The sequence below is a fragment of the Podarcis erhardii genome, assembly GCF_964252035.2.
Source record: "Podarcis erhardii genome assembly, chromosome: 13".
Classification (NCBI taxonomy): Eukaryota; Metazoa; Chordata; class Lepidosauria; order Squamata; family Lacertidae; genus Podarcis; species Podarcis erhardii.
In genome coordinates, this window is record NC_138502.1 from 39,314,313 (window position 1) to 39,330,502 (window position 16,190).

At 45.2% G+C, this 16,190-nt stretch overlaps 1 protein-coding gene across 1 annotated transcript in view; it reads left to right on the top strand.

The window, feature by feature from the left end:
- Positions 1-16,190, top strand: part of PLCD3 (phospholipase C delta 3) — an 87,882-nt gene that overhangs the window by 33,603 nt on the left and 38,089 nt on the right. The window contains exons 2-4 of the mRNA XM_081837852.1: positions 3,792-3,953; positions 12,638-12,866; positions 14,622-14,751. Of these exons, the coding sequence (XP_081693978.1) occupies positions 3,792-3,953; positions 12,638-12,866; positions 14,622-14,751 (521 nt within the window). The remainder of the gene's footprint in view (positions 1-3,791; positions 3,954-12,637; positions 12,867-14,621; positions 14,752-16,190) is intronic.

The window sequence follows — 16,190 nt, forward strand, 5'->3', positions numbered from 1 at the left end:
ATCGCTGAAGCCAAGGAGCCTGCATTTGCTCCATAGGATGCACACACATTTCCCCTTCATTTTTGGAGGGGGAAAAGTGCGTCCTATAGAGCGAAAAGTACGGTAGCTCCTTGGGTTGAAAACCCCAGAGAGCTGTCGGAGTAGCCAGCATGTATCTTGCATCCTTTGGCTACGCTGAGCACACTGCCTTTTACATCCAGCACCTCAGGTTCCCTGCCCTGAACCCAATAAAGCTCCTTTTACTTCCACAGCCGCTCTTTCAATCTAAGCCACGTGGCATGATTTCTCCTGAAGAGCACCACATTCGATTCTCCTTTGGGACCGGCCGTGCTCTCGGGTACTCTTGGCACATGTGCAAGGACAGCCCTGAAAGGGAAAAAAAGGAGGATGGCTGGAGAGTAGCTGCTAGTGTGTTATATTCTGCTTCGGGTCTCTGTTGACCACCCAGGCTAGCAGCACGTCTGAGCATCAGAGTTTTTTTCCCTCCCTGCTCCCCAAAGGAGGTCTGCAACGTTGCACAACACTGACACTTAATCGCCGTCCAGGAAATCAGGTTGCAGTCTGCTTCCAAAAAAGGCCGAAACCATAGGGAGAAGCAGCAGGATAAATATAACCACGATTTCTGATGGAACATACACAACGTTGGAAGGGGTCGGTTCTGTCGGCGGAGGGAGGTTTTCTGCATCAGCATCAATGTGTACTAATAGCCAACTCCGTTTGAGTGACATTCCATATGTAGTCAAAACAGCACCGCCCATCCACAAGCAGCCAGGTTTTGTGCGGACGGCACGGAGTATTTGCAGGTGTGAAGGAGCCCAAAGGTTTGCAGAAGTACAAAAATCTTTAGGGTTGAAGTAGGCAGCGGGTGGTGCTGTGGGTTAAACCACAGAGCCTAGGACTTGCCGATCATAAGGTTGGCAGTTCGAATCCCCGCGACGGGGTGAGCTCCCGTTGCTCGGTCCCTGCTCCTGCCAACCTAGCAGTACAAAAGCATGTCAAAGTGCAAGTAGATAAATAGGTACCACTTTGGCAGGAAGGTAAACAGCGTTTCCGTGCACTGCTCTGGTTCGCCAGAAGTGGCTTAGTCATGCAGATGACACCAAATATATATATATATATAATTTTAAATTCCGCCTTGTTGTTGTTGTTTGGTCGTTTAGTCGTGTCCGACTCTTCGTGACCCCATGGACCAGAACACGCCAGGCACTCCTGTCTTCCACTGCCTCCCTCAGTTTGGTCAAACTCATGCTGGTAGCTTTGAGAACACTATCCAACCATCTCGTCCTCTGTCGTCCCCTTCTCCTTGTGCCTTCCATCTTTCCCAACATCAGGGTCTTTTCCAGGGAGTCTTCTCTTCTCATGAGGTGGCCAAAGTACTGGAGCCTCAGCTTCAGGATCTGTCCTTCCAGTGAGCACTCAGGGCTGATTTCCTTCAGAATGGATAGGTTTGATCTTCTTGCAGTCCATGGGACTCTCAAGAGTCTCCTCCAGCACCAGAATTCAAAAGCATCCATTCTTCGGCGATCAGCCTTCTTTATGGTCCAGCTCTCACTAGAACGTTGAAATATGCGGGGAGTGAGTTGAGCTGGGGTCAGGAAGGGAAAAGGTGTCAACTTTGGAAGAAACATAAAACAAACCTTAGCACTGTTGCCCAGAGAGGGCCGCTAAACCCAACAGCAAACAACAGCCATTGATGCGGTCTGTTAATCCCTGCCACAGAGGCTTAAGTGCTGAATGCAGTCCTCCTGGCTCTCCACCCCTTTGTGGTTACAATAGCTCTGTAGCCAAGAGATCATCTGAGGATCTTACTCACTGTCTTCTGCTGCCTCTCCCAAACTATCTGTGCATATTTGCATTAGGGGGCCTCTCTGTCCCGTTCCAGCAGAAAGCACCAATGCTTCCCCCAGATTTCCTGCTTCTTCCTCCTCTTAAGATTCTTGGCTTCTCCATCTTTTTTTCCCACCCTGCCAGAAAAGTTTGCATCAAACCTCAGTAGGAAGAGCCAGCGGTGGAGAACCGAAAGAAAATAGCAGGTTACAGATGCTTCAGGTTACAGACTCTGCTAACCCAGAAACAGTACCTCGGGTTAAGAACTTTGCTTCAGGATGAGAACAGAAATTGGGCAGCAGCGGCACGGCAGCAGCAGGAGGCTCCATTAGCTAAAGTGGTGCTTCAGGTTAAGAACAGTTTCAGGTTAAGAACGGACCTCCAGAACAAATTAAGTAATTAACCCGAGGTACCATTGTGCAGTTCCCAGAATTCTTTGGGGGAAGCCATATGTATGTAGCCCTAATATCTCCTGGGATTCACTGCCCCCAGTACAATAGTTAAAGATGGCAGCCCAGCTAGGCCTGGCTGGCTCTGTCTAACCGCTGTGGGTCCAAGTTGTGTTCCTCCCCCCAAGCAACTGATCTCGCAGGGTGGCCATCTGCCTTGCTTTGCCTTGCCTCGGGCCATTTCAAGCATGGCCTCTTGCTCTGGTCTTTTGGGGTGTTAGGGAAGGGGTGGTACTGCTGGTTGGAGAACACATTGTGCTTCTTCTGGGGTGGTTTGCCCAGAAGAAAAAGCATCTGAAGGCAGCCCTCTTTAGGGAAGCTTTTAATGTTTAACAGATTACTGTATTTTAATACAGTGGTACCTCAGGTTACATACGCTTTGGGTTACATACGCTTCAGGTTACAGACTCCGCTAACCCAGAAATATTACCTTGGGTTAAGTACTTTGCTTCAGGATGAGAACAGAAATTGCGCGGCGGCAGCGGGAGGCCCCATTAGCTAAAGTGGTGCTTCAGGTTAAGAACAGTTTCAGGTTAAGTATGTACCTCTGGAACAAATTAAGTACTTAACCTGAGGTACCACTGTACTTTGTTGGAAGCCGCCTAGAGTGGCTGGGGAAGCCCAGCCCATATATATACTGTACATACTGGGCAGGGTAGGAATAATAAATTATTATTATTATTGTTATTATTATTAAGGAGTAAATGCAACATAAATCCGGAGTAGAGTCCCTAAGACAGTTGGATGCCGCCTTATATGCCTCTCCAGCAACTCCTGCAGCCCAGCTGCTGCCAGGTCTGTTGTTCTACCCTCCTCTGAGCCGCAGTAAGGCAGAGAGTGGTGTCTTGTAATCTGGGCAGCCCAAGATTTCCATACACAATCTCCATAAGCACTGTCCAGGCTTGCACCCCGGGGAGGTCACTTCAGTGTTGCTAATGCAGCAGTTTGATTTCACCCTCAGAGGTGCACTCCATTGTTGCTTAAGACAGCTGCAGAATCTGCTACTGGTCTACTGTAAACCATGTCATTTCCTCCGACCCTGCAGGCCTGAAAGTGATTCAGAAGTTGTGAAAGTCTAGGCTTGGTTATTGTGCACCAAGGGCTAGGATTCCACACATTTCATCACTGACTAGATTTATGCTGTTTCCAAAGAGAATTTTGAAATTCTAATGGCTTTTCAAAATGCAGGCTCTTTTTTTTTTTAAGTGCATGGTGGCAGGGTTGGGAGTTTGCAACACTTTTTAAATTTTGTTTTTAATCCTCTTAATCCAGAGAGTGTTGACTGACTGAGGTTGAAAGGAAAAGGCACTTTGCACGTGTTTAGAGGCACTCTTTTTCATGTGAACATTTTACATTATGTTTCAGGGGTAGCATTCTGAACAGAGTTCCAGGACTGAATTCTGGCTCAGATCAAGCACTGGCGAATAGACGTGTGTTCTTCAGATCGGAAATGTATGTTGGGTTCATTGTGGGTTTTATAGCTGCTACCATTCCCTTTCTCTTTTCTCTGGGCAGGCCTGACAGACGATGAAGATATCAAGGTAATGCTGAAAGGGTCCCCCTTTTGGAAAGTCAAGGCCAAGCCGGCACAGAAGCAAAGAATATATCGGCTGCAGGAAGATGGAATGACCATCTGGTTTGAGACCCGTTTCAAGAAGGCTTACTCCAAACATGTCTGTAAGTATCTGAGTGTGTCTGTTTGTGTATGTACTCTTCAAATCCAGAGTAGCTGGGCAAATCCGAAATAATTTTAGGAGGTCTAGAAGTGGTAAACCTTCTAGTTGAAATACTTAAAAATATTGCTGTTTTCTCAAGTACTTTGAACTCGGGACGCTTCCAGACTGTCCCTATTTTCAGGTGGGAACACGTGCCAGCAAATTCAGACTGAGAGGTCTTCGGCAACAAACAGATCAGACATTTTTGCAATAAGGAAACTGCGAGAGAATGCAGTGGATAACTAATCTCCTCGCAAACAAAGCATAATGAATATGCTCATTTAATAAGTCAACATTGTCTTATCTCCCTGCAAACAAATCAGGATGAATGCTCAATAAGCCAATCTTCTTTGTCTCAGGCAATCCAGGGGCGTTAAAAGCCAAAAGCACAGAATCATAGTAAGGTTTGCGGTGAGCAGAAATGATTGTGACTCAGGAACCCTGGCAGGGGAGAGGACTACACTGGAAGAAGGAGATAATTGCATATGTTTATAGTTCCCAAAGACTTTTCTTCTGGTGCTTATGACAGATCAGGAAGCTTAAGGTGTATTTATCTTCAGCTAACATTGTGGGGTTTCCTTCCCCTCTGAGATTGCCACCATTATGGAACTATCATCTTCCAACTAGTGCCCAGTGGTGTTTCCTATTCCCATCCCCTCAATTAGTATATATTTAAGATATATACTGTACATATTTTTTCTCAGTTTTTCAGAAGAGAGAGGCTGGAAACTGGTGTAGTGTTATATTGATATACAAGGGATATGTTGTGTGCATTGGTGTAAGCAGGCAGCTAAGCAACTGTGCTTTGCATTTTGCCAATTTCACTCGCAGACAGGGAGATTGAGTGGCACAGGCCTGCAATGTCCGACCCAGTAGATTTTGACTTATGAACCCTTAAACAGCTCAGGACAAACAAAACCTCAAGGACCGCCTCTTTCCATATGAACCCACCTGGACCCTGAGATCATCTTCTGAGGCCCTTCTTCGTGCACTTCCTCCACAAGAGGGTGGCAACACGAAAACGGGCCTTTTCGGTGGTGGCTCCCTATTTCTGGAATGCTCTCCCTAGGAAGGTTCGGCTGGTGCCTTCATTATACAGCTTTAGGCACCGGGCAAAAACGCCCCCCCCCCCCCGATTGACATCCAATACCCTTTTAAAATGTTTTGGGGAAAGGGGGGTATTATTGGGTTGTTCTCGTCTTTTTAATTAGGTAAAGGTACCCCTGCCCATACGGGCCAGTCGTGTCCGACTCTAGGGTTGCGTGCTCATCTCGCTCTAGAGGCCGTGAGCCGGCGCCGTCCGAAGACACTTCTGGGTCACGTGGCCAGCGTGACGAAGCTGCTCCGGCGAACCGGCACCAGCGCAGCACACAGAACGCCGTTTACCTTCCCACTATAAAGTGGTACCTATTTATCTACTTGCACTTAGGGGTGCTTCGAACTGCTAGGTGGGCAGGAGCTGGGACCGAACGACGGGAGCTCACCCCGCCACGGGGATTCGAACCGCCGACCATACGATCGGCAAGTCCTAGGCACTGAGGTTTTACCCACAGCGCCACCTGCGTCCCTGTCTTTTTAATTACCAGCATATATTTTGTGATTTTATGTTGTGAATCGCCCTGAGACTTGCGGGTGTAGGGCGGTATGCTAATAATAATGCAGCAGTACCTCAGGTTACAAACACTTCAGGTTACAAACTCCACTAGCCAGGAAAGTTAAGAACTTTACCTCAGGATGAGAACAGAAATCGCGCCGTGGCGGCAGCTGGAGGCCCCATTAGCTAAAGTGGTACCTCAGGTTAAGAACAGCTTCAGGTTAAGAACGGGCCTCCAGAACGAATTAAGTTTGTAACCAGAGGTACCACTGTAATAATAATTAATGACGATGACAACAACAACAACCTGCTGCAACAACAACAATTTACTATTTATACCCCACCCACCTGGCTGGGTTTCCCCAGCCACTCTGGGTGGCTCCCAACAAACTATTAATATTAATATTAATAATAACAACACTAAAAGTGATAAAACATCAAACATTAAAAACTTCCCTAAACATGGCTGCCTTCAGGTGTCATCTAAAAGTCAGATAGTTGTTTATTTCCTTGACATCTGATGTCAAGCAAAAGCACAATCTGTGTACAAATGCATACAATGGAGAGGTCCATTTTCAGCACAAACGGAATATAACTTTCTTCCTTGAATCCGCTTTAGATTGGCAACTAAAAATTGGGACAGGGATGACTTAGGGATGATGTCGTGTGTACAGCACATTGACACACAGTGAGTACATTTCCTAAGGGTCCCGAAAGCCTGTCTTGCACTGCAGGAGACGGAAAAACTGTTCATTCAGCTCTGGTTGCGACCATGTTTGAACAGCCACTGCTACCGAGCAACAGAGAAAGCTGTTACGGAGCAACAGAGAAATGGCCGGTGATCCATTTAGCTGAATACACTTGACTAGTAACAGCTCTCTATGGTTTCGGGAAAAGGGACATTTCCAGTCCCACCCAGAGATGTCAGGGACAATAATGATTAAATTTATTACCCACTCTTTCACCAGGTGGGTTATATCAATTTAAAATTCAGAGATAAGAACAATTTGCAGTCACAGGAATAGGGTGGGTCCCCAGCACACTGTAGAAATAAGGATGACAAGGAAGAGAATGGGGGTAAGTTTTAATTAATGCATTCTCTAAGGAAGTTGTGAGGGATGCGGGTGGCGCTGTGGGTTAAACCACAGAGCCTAGAACTTGCCGATCAGAAGGTCGGCGGTACAAATCCCCGCGACGGGGTGAGCGCCCGTTGCTCGGTCCCTGCTCCTGCCAACCTAGCAGTTTGAAAGCACGCCAGTGCAAGCAGATAAATAGGTACCACCCCGGCAGAAAGGTAAACAACGTTTCCATGCGCTGCTCTGGTTCGCCAGAAGCGGCTTAGTCATGCTGGCCACATGACCTGGAAGCTATACACCAGCTCCCTCGGCCAATAAAGTGAGATGAGCGCCGCAACCCTAGAGTCGGCCATGACTGGACCTAATGGTCATGGCTCCCTTTACCTTTACCTAAGGAAGTTATACCTATCCCCCCGTTCAACGGTGTGGAAAGCAACAAGAATGGATGTTTTAAAGAAGAGAATTAATCAGTGGATGAACAAAACAAACAAACAAATCTATGCATGTATGTAGAACGAGTGGCCAACATCGTGTGCACATAGGTTGCAAGAAGGAGGAATAGTAACATAAGAAAAAGTATTTTGAAAAACTTATGTGGACATGGCAAAGATGACAGCAAAGTCGAGCTCAAGGGATGAAATGGACCTGAAAGAATAAACTCCCTATTTGGTCATCTTGAGATATTACATGTTAAATGGAATCATGGGCAGGATTAGATTTTGAGCAGCGGATGGACAACAAAATATAATAGCAATGGAAGAACTGTGGAATAGATAAAATTATAATGCAGCAAAGAAGAATGTGAATAACAACACCATGGAAGTCAACTTTTAAATTATGGATTAAATCTGTTATTTGTTAAGAGAAACTGGAACTCAATAAAAATTCATTGGCTGGAGAAAAAGGAATAGGGTGGGTCCTGAAAACACACAACACGAGGCGTGTTTTCAGGATTTGCTGAAGGCCTCGTAGTGAAGGTGTCAGATGTGAGGAGGGAATTCCACAATTTAGGGGCTGTCACAGAGACTGCCTTCTTATAGGCCACCACCCCACAACCTCGAAGGAAGTAGAACTACCAAGAAGCTCTTCTCTGCTGATCTGAACACCCAAGAAGGTCTATAGGGTGGCGCTGTGGCCTAGACCACTGAGCCTCTTGGGCTTGCCGATCAGAAGGTTGGCGGTTCGAATCCCCGTGATGTGGTGAGCTGCTGTTGCTCTGTCCCAGCTCCTGCCAACCTAGCAGTTTGAAAGCTCACCAGTGCAAGTAGATAAATAGATACCGATGTGGCGTTAAACGGCATTTCCATGCGCTTTGGCACTCCTCATGGTGTCCTGTTGTGCCAGAAGCGGTTTAGTCCTGCTGGCCACATGACCCGGAAAGCTGTCTGTGGGCAAACGCCGGCTCGCTCGGCCTGAAAGCGAGATGAGTGCCGCAACCCCATAGTCGCCTTTGACTGGACTTAACCATCCAGGGGTCCTTTACCTTTACCTTTTATATGGTTTTAACCTGGGATCTCTGTGCACAAGGCAGATGTTCTGTTGCTGAGCTACAGCCCTGCTTTGATTCCCCTGTTATCTTTTCTCTGCAAGTGGGAACAGCTTGCTAGACTTTTTGTCTCGCCTGGGATTAAAACGATTAAAAACGAAATTGGCATCAGATCATCTTGTGCAAGCATTTTATGCTGTGCCCCTCTCTGCCTGTCCATCACCAGGGCTTCGGATTTCTGTTTAGTTTATAAGTCGGATATGAATCCTGTATGGAACTCTGAAAGGATGGGGCTTGAGAGACGCAGCATTTTGTGCCACTTTTGCCAAAGATTAGTTGTTGGCATCAGCGAAGGGGAGGTTGCAGAGGTTCAAAAGGTGAATTCCTTAAGCCGCGTGGTAGCATCCCGGCCGACAAGAACTAAATCCATGGAGGGCTGTTATTTCTTTTTTCCTCCTCAACTCTCAAATGATTTTGTAATGTACAACAACCACGGCCCTTAGGATGTGGGCTGTGATGTGGGGTTTTTAAATAAATAAATAAATGAATAATTGGATTTTTTTTTCCCTGGGAAGTTTAACTTAGATTGCATAGAGCAACATGGCTGCACTGCGAGGAGCACACTGCCTTGTCGTGCTGTGTCCGGGTGGAGTGAGGCAAAAACAAAACACAAGGAAATGTTCTGTTACTGGATGTCAGGGAGGGGAAGAGAGAGAAAAAGATAACAAAACTCAGAGAAAGAATGGAAGAGAATAACAGGAAACAGCACAATGTTTGCAACAGCTGAACAGCATTTTCAAAGAAAGGGTATCAGTTTCAGGGATGACATAGAAGTTGGTTATGTGCTATGCGCTCAACAAATAAGTATAGAAGAATCTGATGTTGGGAGAAAGGCCTGATTGCTATACAAATAGCAGGTGCAAGAGTCCCAATCTCTGTCACAGTGGAGAGGAAAGGATCACAGCCGCTCCCCCTTGCCGAGGTCTCGATTTGGAGCAAACACCCCATCCCACACAGCACCGTCCATTTACTTTTTAAGAGCCGTTCGCCCGATTTCCTGTTTCATGGATGGTGTCTCTTGTTTGGTCCTCAGATTGCTGAGTGGTTTGAAATGCAACTGATGCAGGCACCTATTGGATAGTGCCGGTGACGTCACCGATGACAAGAGATGCAGTCCTGCTCCCACAAATTTGTACAGTGGTACCTCAGGTTAAGTACTTAATTTGTTCTGGAGGTCCGTTCTTAACCTGAAACTGTTCTTAACCTGAAGCACCACTTTAGCTAATGGGGCCTCCTGCTGCCGCCGCGCCGCTGCAGCACAATTTCTGTTCTTATCCTGAAGCAAAGTTCTTTACCTGAAGCACTATTTCTGGGTTAGCAGAGTCTGTAACCTGAAGCGTATGTAACCTGAGATACCACTGTACTGGGTTTGGAGGGTCTTTTTGTTGCTAATTGTGAAAATGTACTTTAATGTCGTTTTTGGCCCACAGCTGTGTTCACCCTTGGCCAACCCTCCAGGGCTGTGTGTGTGTCTCTGGAAAGAACAGCGTTAAAAATAACTGTGACCAAGCCCTAAGCTCAGCTTGAGTATGGCAGAGGCAAGGTTTGAACCTAGTGCCTCGCCCGAAGCAGGAAATACTTGCTCCTTGAACCCGACTTCAACTTTCAGTTACTTATGGCTCATTAACACTTAAGTCAGGGTGTGGTGCTAGGGAAGGTGTGGGTTGGATTGTTTTCCTTGGTTGCCCACCCCACACCACCCCCAGAGACAATAGAGTAGGGAACAGAATGGAATTTGAAAGCTTGTTTTGGGATGGGTTGGTGCAAGAAGAATTTGCGGACAAACAAGTACTGTAAAATGTCGTTTAGCAACTTGCTTTGAGGGTTTCTGTGCACATTTTTGTAATTGTGTGCAGGCACAATAGGAGCCCTCCCCCCTCATCCTGCTGTGTGACTTGGTTAGAGGGCAGAGGGAGGAGCAATACTGGTCCAGTAAAATAGTCCTTTTGCAAATTCGCTGCTTTTAAAATGAGAGAGGTGTCTCCCAGTATTAGTCGCACCTTGGAAGTCAAACAGCATATAATTCCTGAACGTTTTGGTTCCCAAATGTTGCAAACCCGGGAGTGAGTGGTCCGGTTTGTGAACTATTTCCAGAAGCTGAACATCCGACGGGGCTTCTGATTGGCTGCGGCAGATTCCTGCAGCCAATCGGAAGCCGCGCTTTGGTTTCCGAACGTTTTGGAAGCTGAATGGGCTTCCAGAATGGAGTCCGTTCGGCTTCCAAGGTACGACTGTCTAGGACAGGGTAGGTGCACATGTTTCAATGAAAAAATAAAGGGTGGTTGTAAACGTAGTTTTATCAGGCCCATAAACTAAAAACAGCTATGAAAGTTGAAAGCCAGCAAAGGTCTCGAAGCATTGCACAGAATGTCACATATACCACTGTGGGGAAGGAGTCTTGCGATTGAGGCAATGATATTTTGGTTGTTTGAGGAAGATATTAGACATGTGACTGGGAGTGGCCGCCGAGACCATATAACACCGGTCTTGAAAGACCTACATTGGCTCCCAGTACGTTTCCGAGCACAATTCAAAGTGTTGGTGCTGACCTTTAAAGCCCTAAATGGCCTCGGTCCAGTATACCTGAAGGAGCGTCTCCACCTCCATCATTCTGCCCGGACACTGAGATCCAGCGCCGAGGGCCTTCTGGCGGTTCCCTCGCTGCGAGAAGCCAAGTTACAGGGAACCAGGCAGAGGGCCTTCTCGGTAGTGGCACCTGCCCTGTGGAACACCATCTCACCAGATGTCAAAGAGGAAAACAACTACCAAACTTTTAGAAGACATCTAAAGGCAGCCCTGTTTAGGGAAGTTTTTAATGTTTAATAGGTTATTGTATTTTAGTGTTTTGTTGGAAGCCCCCCAGAGTGGCTGGGGTGACCCAGTCGTCGTCATCATCATCATCATTATATTATTATTATTATTATTATTATTATTATTATTATTATTATTATATTGTTTCACAGAGACTTAAGGGCTCATCCACACTTAACTTTTGCCCTGTGTAGTTCCATACTTTCCCAGTACATGTGATATATCTCCTGCTGTTTTCCTAGGAAAGCCCACTCTTTCATGCTGAATCGGAACAAAAGCCTAGATAGCTCATCTGGCTAGAGCATGGTGCTGATAACGCCAAGGTTCCAGGTTCAATCCCTGTAAGGGACAGCTGCATATTCCTGCCTTGCAGGGGGCTGGACTAGATGTCCCTCAGGGTCCCTTCCAACTCTATAATTCTATGATCTATGAAAAGGCAATTTGGATTTTTAAATTTTTTTGTGGATGGCCAAGAGCATTAAAGAGCAGGTTTTAGCGTGGTTGAGTCCTAATAAAGCCCTGGGCCCTTTGGATGAAGCATGGGTAATTAATAATCATAATATAATTCTGACTGAGAGTGTATCAGACTACCTGTTTTATTGAGGATTTGAATTGTGTGCAAGGAGGCTAGATGATGTTGTGACAAAGCAAGTGTTGTCCTGTACTTTACAGTGCATTTTCCTTATTGCAAAAAAGGCGAATCTTTTGAACAGGGTGGATTTGATTTAATTTAAATCACTAGTCGGTAAGACTTGATTTGAATCTTTTTTTTACAGAAAGACTCATTCTTGCTGGTATAATCTTAATATTTACAACCAGATGAAGGTTTCATTTTTGGAATAATAAATTTTCAGAGTAGTTTTTACAGTTACAGTATATCAAAAATTACTGATTTGGTTATACTATTAGAAATACATAGACAGATAATTATGAAATTATTGTGAGGTTTAGTAAGTTAACTGTTTATACTTAGACAGCTTTTCTGCTGTACTTTATTGGAAGGAGAAAAATAATCATTTCCTTAATAACTAAACAATTTATTTAACTAAAACAATAACATTATAGCATATGTATCCATGTTTGTTAACTGATGCGGTTAATCAATTAAAAAACAAAACTCAGACTGAGTTTTGGTGCACATGAAAAACTTAAAACAAACCCTTATTTCCTAATGAATAGCCTTTGGACTATAATGTAACGTAAACAGAAAGCTATCTTTAGAAAGATTTTTCCTCCAAAAGCATTTTATTTTAAAAATCCAATTTAAATAAAAAATATCTTATTTTGTTGATTTTTTTTTAAAAAACATGGATTTTTATCCACCCTGCTTTTGAAGAAGCAGGTTTCTTGCACATTACCTCCCAATCACCTGTAATTTGCCAGTATGTGATCAAATTCTGCCCCCAAACAGTGGCAATGTGGCCCTGAGCTGCAGCCTTTTTAAAGCCCCAGTGAAGTTGCTAAGACTTGAGTTTGGAGATCGGAACTGGATTGTTAACTTTAAACCAAAAGCCCTGCAGTTGGTGCACCAAAGTGATCAAGCCTGAAGCATGCAGCCTGGGATCTTGTTCTGTCCCTGATTTCTGTACGCAGTCCTTCATCCCTGTCTTGTCTTCCAGTCTCCATCCTACACATCGAAAGCGTGCGAGAAGGTTATCAGTCGGAGGGGCTTCGGAAATTTGGCGGCTCTTTCCCTGAGCAGCAATGCTTCACCATTGTCTTCAGGGGCAAGCGGAAAAACCTGGACCTAGCTGCCCGGAGTGTGGACGATGCTCAGCGATGGGTGCGAGGGCTCACAAAACTGATGGCCAGGGGCGAAGCCATGAGCCAGCGAGAGAAGCTCGAACAATATCCTTTCTGTTCAAGCCGCTTGAGTGCAGCGATTGTGTCAGTACTGGGCGCCAGTAAACATAAATCAAATAACTTAACGATTTGCTGCTGTCTCATTGACACCTTATTTTGGCCGCTGGTAGTGTATTGGAGGTACAGTGGTACCTCGATTCTTGAACATAATCTGTTCCGGAAGACCTTTCGACTTCCGAAACGTTCGAAAACTGAGGCGCAAAGGGCTGGCTTCAAATGCATTTGAGAAAATTGAAAAACATGCAGCGGAAGCTGTTCGACTTCCAAGGCGCGTTCGAAAACGGAAACTTCTGGGTTTTGGGTTCCTACAACAGAGACATTTGAGAACCGAGGTACCACTATATACTAATGGAGAAAAATTCAAATCTCTCTCTGAACTTGAAATTCCACTACTTTTAACTTCCTTGGTAAAAATAAGAATATGAAAGTTTACAGTAATTGTTTTCAGTTCTTTTTTGTCTGAGGAATCCCTGTCATACTTTGCTTTAGCCTGCAGAACCCTAATCCCCTCTCCTTGCTCCCCTCAAGCAAAGTTTTCAAAAAAAACCTAACTAAAACCCCATTAAGATGCCCTTCTTGTTGCACATTCATGATGATTTGTGCTCATGATGCTATTGGGGCAGTCACACACATCCCACTTTTGATACAGTTTGAGGCTGCACAGGTTTTGAGGCAGTCACACTGTTTCATTCCCAGTCGGTGAACATCCCGTAACTTCCCGCTGAGGTCCCGTAACTGGTTTATTTTTGTCCCACTTTTTAGTTGCGCTTTAGCACTTCTGGACAGCAATCTTGTGGTAGCATTAGGGAAGCATCACAGAGCGAACTAAAGCAGAATAAATCCACCCATTAATGCATTCTTATTGTGTCCTGGACATGTTTGCAGAATACAGCCACAATAAAACACCCGTCTGGGAGGGGCCCTAAATTTATTTAACCATTGCAAAATGCAAAGTTAAATTCCTACGTTAATTCTTAATTATAACTTGGGGGATATATATATATATATATATATATATATATATATATATATATGAAATCATTGAAAGTGAAGTGCTTGATGTGGGAGGTTGTGAAATTTCATGGAACCCCTGTGAGATGCAAACAGAAGCCAAAGCATTCATGGTTGGAAAACACTGACCGAGGTAGTAATTTTAGTATTTACCTCAGATCCAATTAGGTCCCTAAATGCATGTGCTAGGATATTGTTCTCTTTTACAAATGACCAGTACAGTCTTACCTTGGATCTTGAACACCTTGCGAGTCGAACGTTTTGGATCCCGAATGCCACAAACCCAGAAGTGATTGTTCCGGTTTGCGAACATTCTTTGGAACTCGAAAGTCCAACGGTACTTCCATGGCTTCCGATTGGCTGCAGGAGCTTCCTGCAGCCAATCAGAAGCCGCACCTTGGTTTCCAAACGTTTTGGAAGTCAAACAGACTTCTGGAACAGATTCTGTTTGACTTCTGAGGTACCACTGGAGTTCTGAATATGAGTCTGGACATTCTAATCGAAGCATTTTCAAAACATTACCAAAGCTAATACCTCCTTGCAAGACCTTAGTTCTGCGTTGTCTAACAGCTTAGCTCCAGGAAATTTGTTTTTGTCTAAGGCTGAAGGGTTCTTGATTCTGCAATAATTCCCCTCATAATAATTCTTCCTGGGTGTAGACCTGTTACCTTAGTTCCCGGGGATGGTGCCTCCTTTTCCCTTTTGTTCTTTCCTTACATCAGGTTCCACTTGGATCCATGACATCCTACACCAGGCTGACAAGAACAAAGACAATAAGATGAGCTTCAAAGAAATCAAAAACATGCTTCGGATGATAAACATAGACATGAACGACATCTACGCCTACAGGCTCTTCAAGGTACTTCCTGGCCTTGTACGCTAGACGCCATCTTGCCTCCAGCTTCAGGACCTGCTTGGCTCTAGCTGCACACCTCCTCGGTTAGACGAAGGGTGCTCTGTCTCTAAGGTAAAGAGACACGGGTGGCACTGTGGTCTAAACCACTGAGCCTCTCACGCTTGCTGATCGGAAGTTCGGCGGTTCGAATCCCCAAGACAGGGTGAGCTCCCATTGCTCTGTCCCAGCTCTTGCCAACCTAGCAGTTCGAAAGCACACCAGTGCAAGTAGATAAATAGGTACCGCTCTGGTGGGAAGGTAAACAGCGTTTCCATGCGCTCTGGTTTCCGTCACGGTGTCCCGTTGCACCAGAAGCGGTTTAGTCCTGCTGGCCACATAACCCGGAAAGCTGTATGTGGACAAACACCGGCTCCCTTGGCCAGAAAGCGAGATGAGCGCCGCAACCCGCTAGTCGCCTTTGACTGGACTTAACTATCCAGTGGTCCTTTATCTTTTTTTTTTTTGCTCTGTCTCTCTTGCAAACACACTCTGTGCTTTCCCAACTCCCCCGCTGCCAGTTTTGCCTTTATGAGATGTCAACGCTTTTAGAATAATGGTAGACGAGAGCCCTGCAGCCAAAGTTTTGGCAGATTCTTTCGAGCCAATATTTGAACTTCTGCCTTTCCTCCCAGAACAGTCTCTCGGGTTTCCTCTGGCCTTCTTTGCAACGAGGAAAATAATTTCTAGCTGCTGTGGAAAGGCAGGGGCGGCTTAGTCTGAGGAAGGACCACATTTCTCAGCGTGAGGCAGAAAGGACGGGGGAGAGACTTTAAAATTATTATACAGTGAAAGCAGGGGATTATCCAGATGAAAACATTGGCAGGATTGCTGTAATAACCTGCAGTTTTATAAGAGTATATATTTAAAGCAGATGAACAAATTTGGACACGCAGAAAATATTAAAAATAATTTTAAGGAACCGTAGAAAGAGGGGGGAAGGAAGTCGAGTTTTGAAATGTTAAAATGATTGTAAAATGATTGAAATGTATAAAATTGAAAATAATAAATAAAATAATTGAAAAATAAAAGAGTAGAAGTTGGAAAGAAAGAGAGAGAGAGAGGGAGAGAGAGAGAGAGAGAGAGAGAGAGAGAAAGAAAGAAAGAATGAAAGAAAGAAAGAAAGAAAGAAAGAACGAACGAGCAGGGCAGATTGCAACTGCCACTTTGGGTTGAATTATCTGCTGAGTGAGTCTTGCCCTCATCCCTTCTCAGGCTGGCTTGCCAATCAGGAGGTCGGCAGTTCAAATCCCCATGACGGGGTGAGCTCCCGTTGCTCGGTCCCTGCTCCTGCCAGCCTAGCAGTTCGAAAACATGTCAAAGTGCAAGTACAGTGGTACCTTGGGTACGCTTCAGTTTACAGACTCTGCTAACCCAGAAATAGTACCTCAGGTTAAGAACTTTGT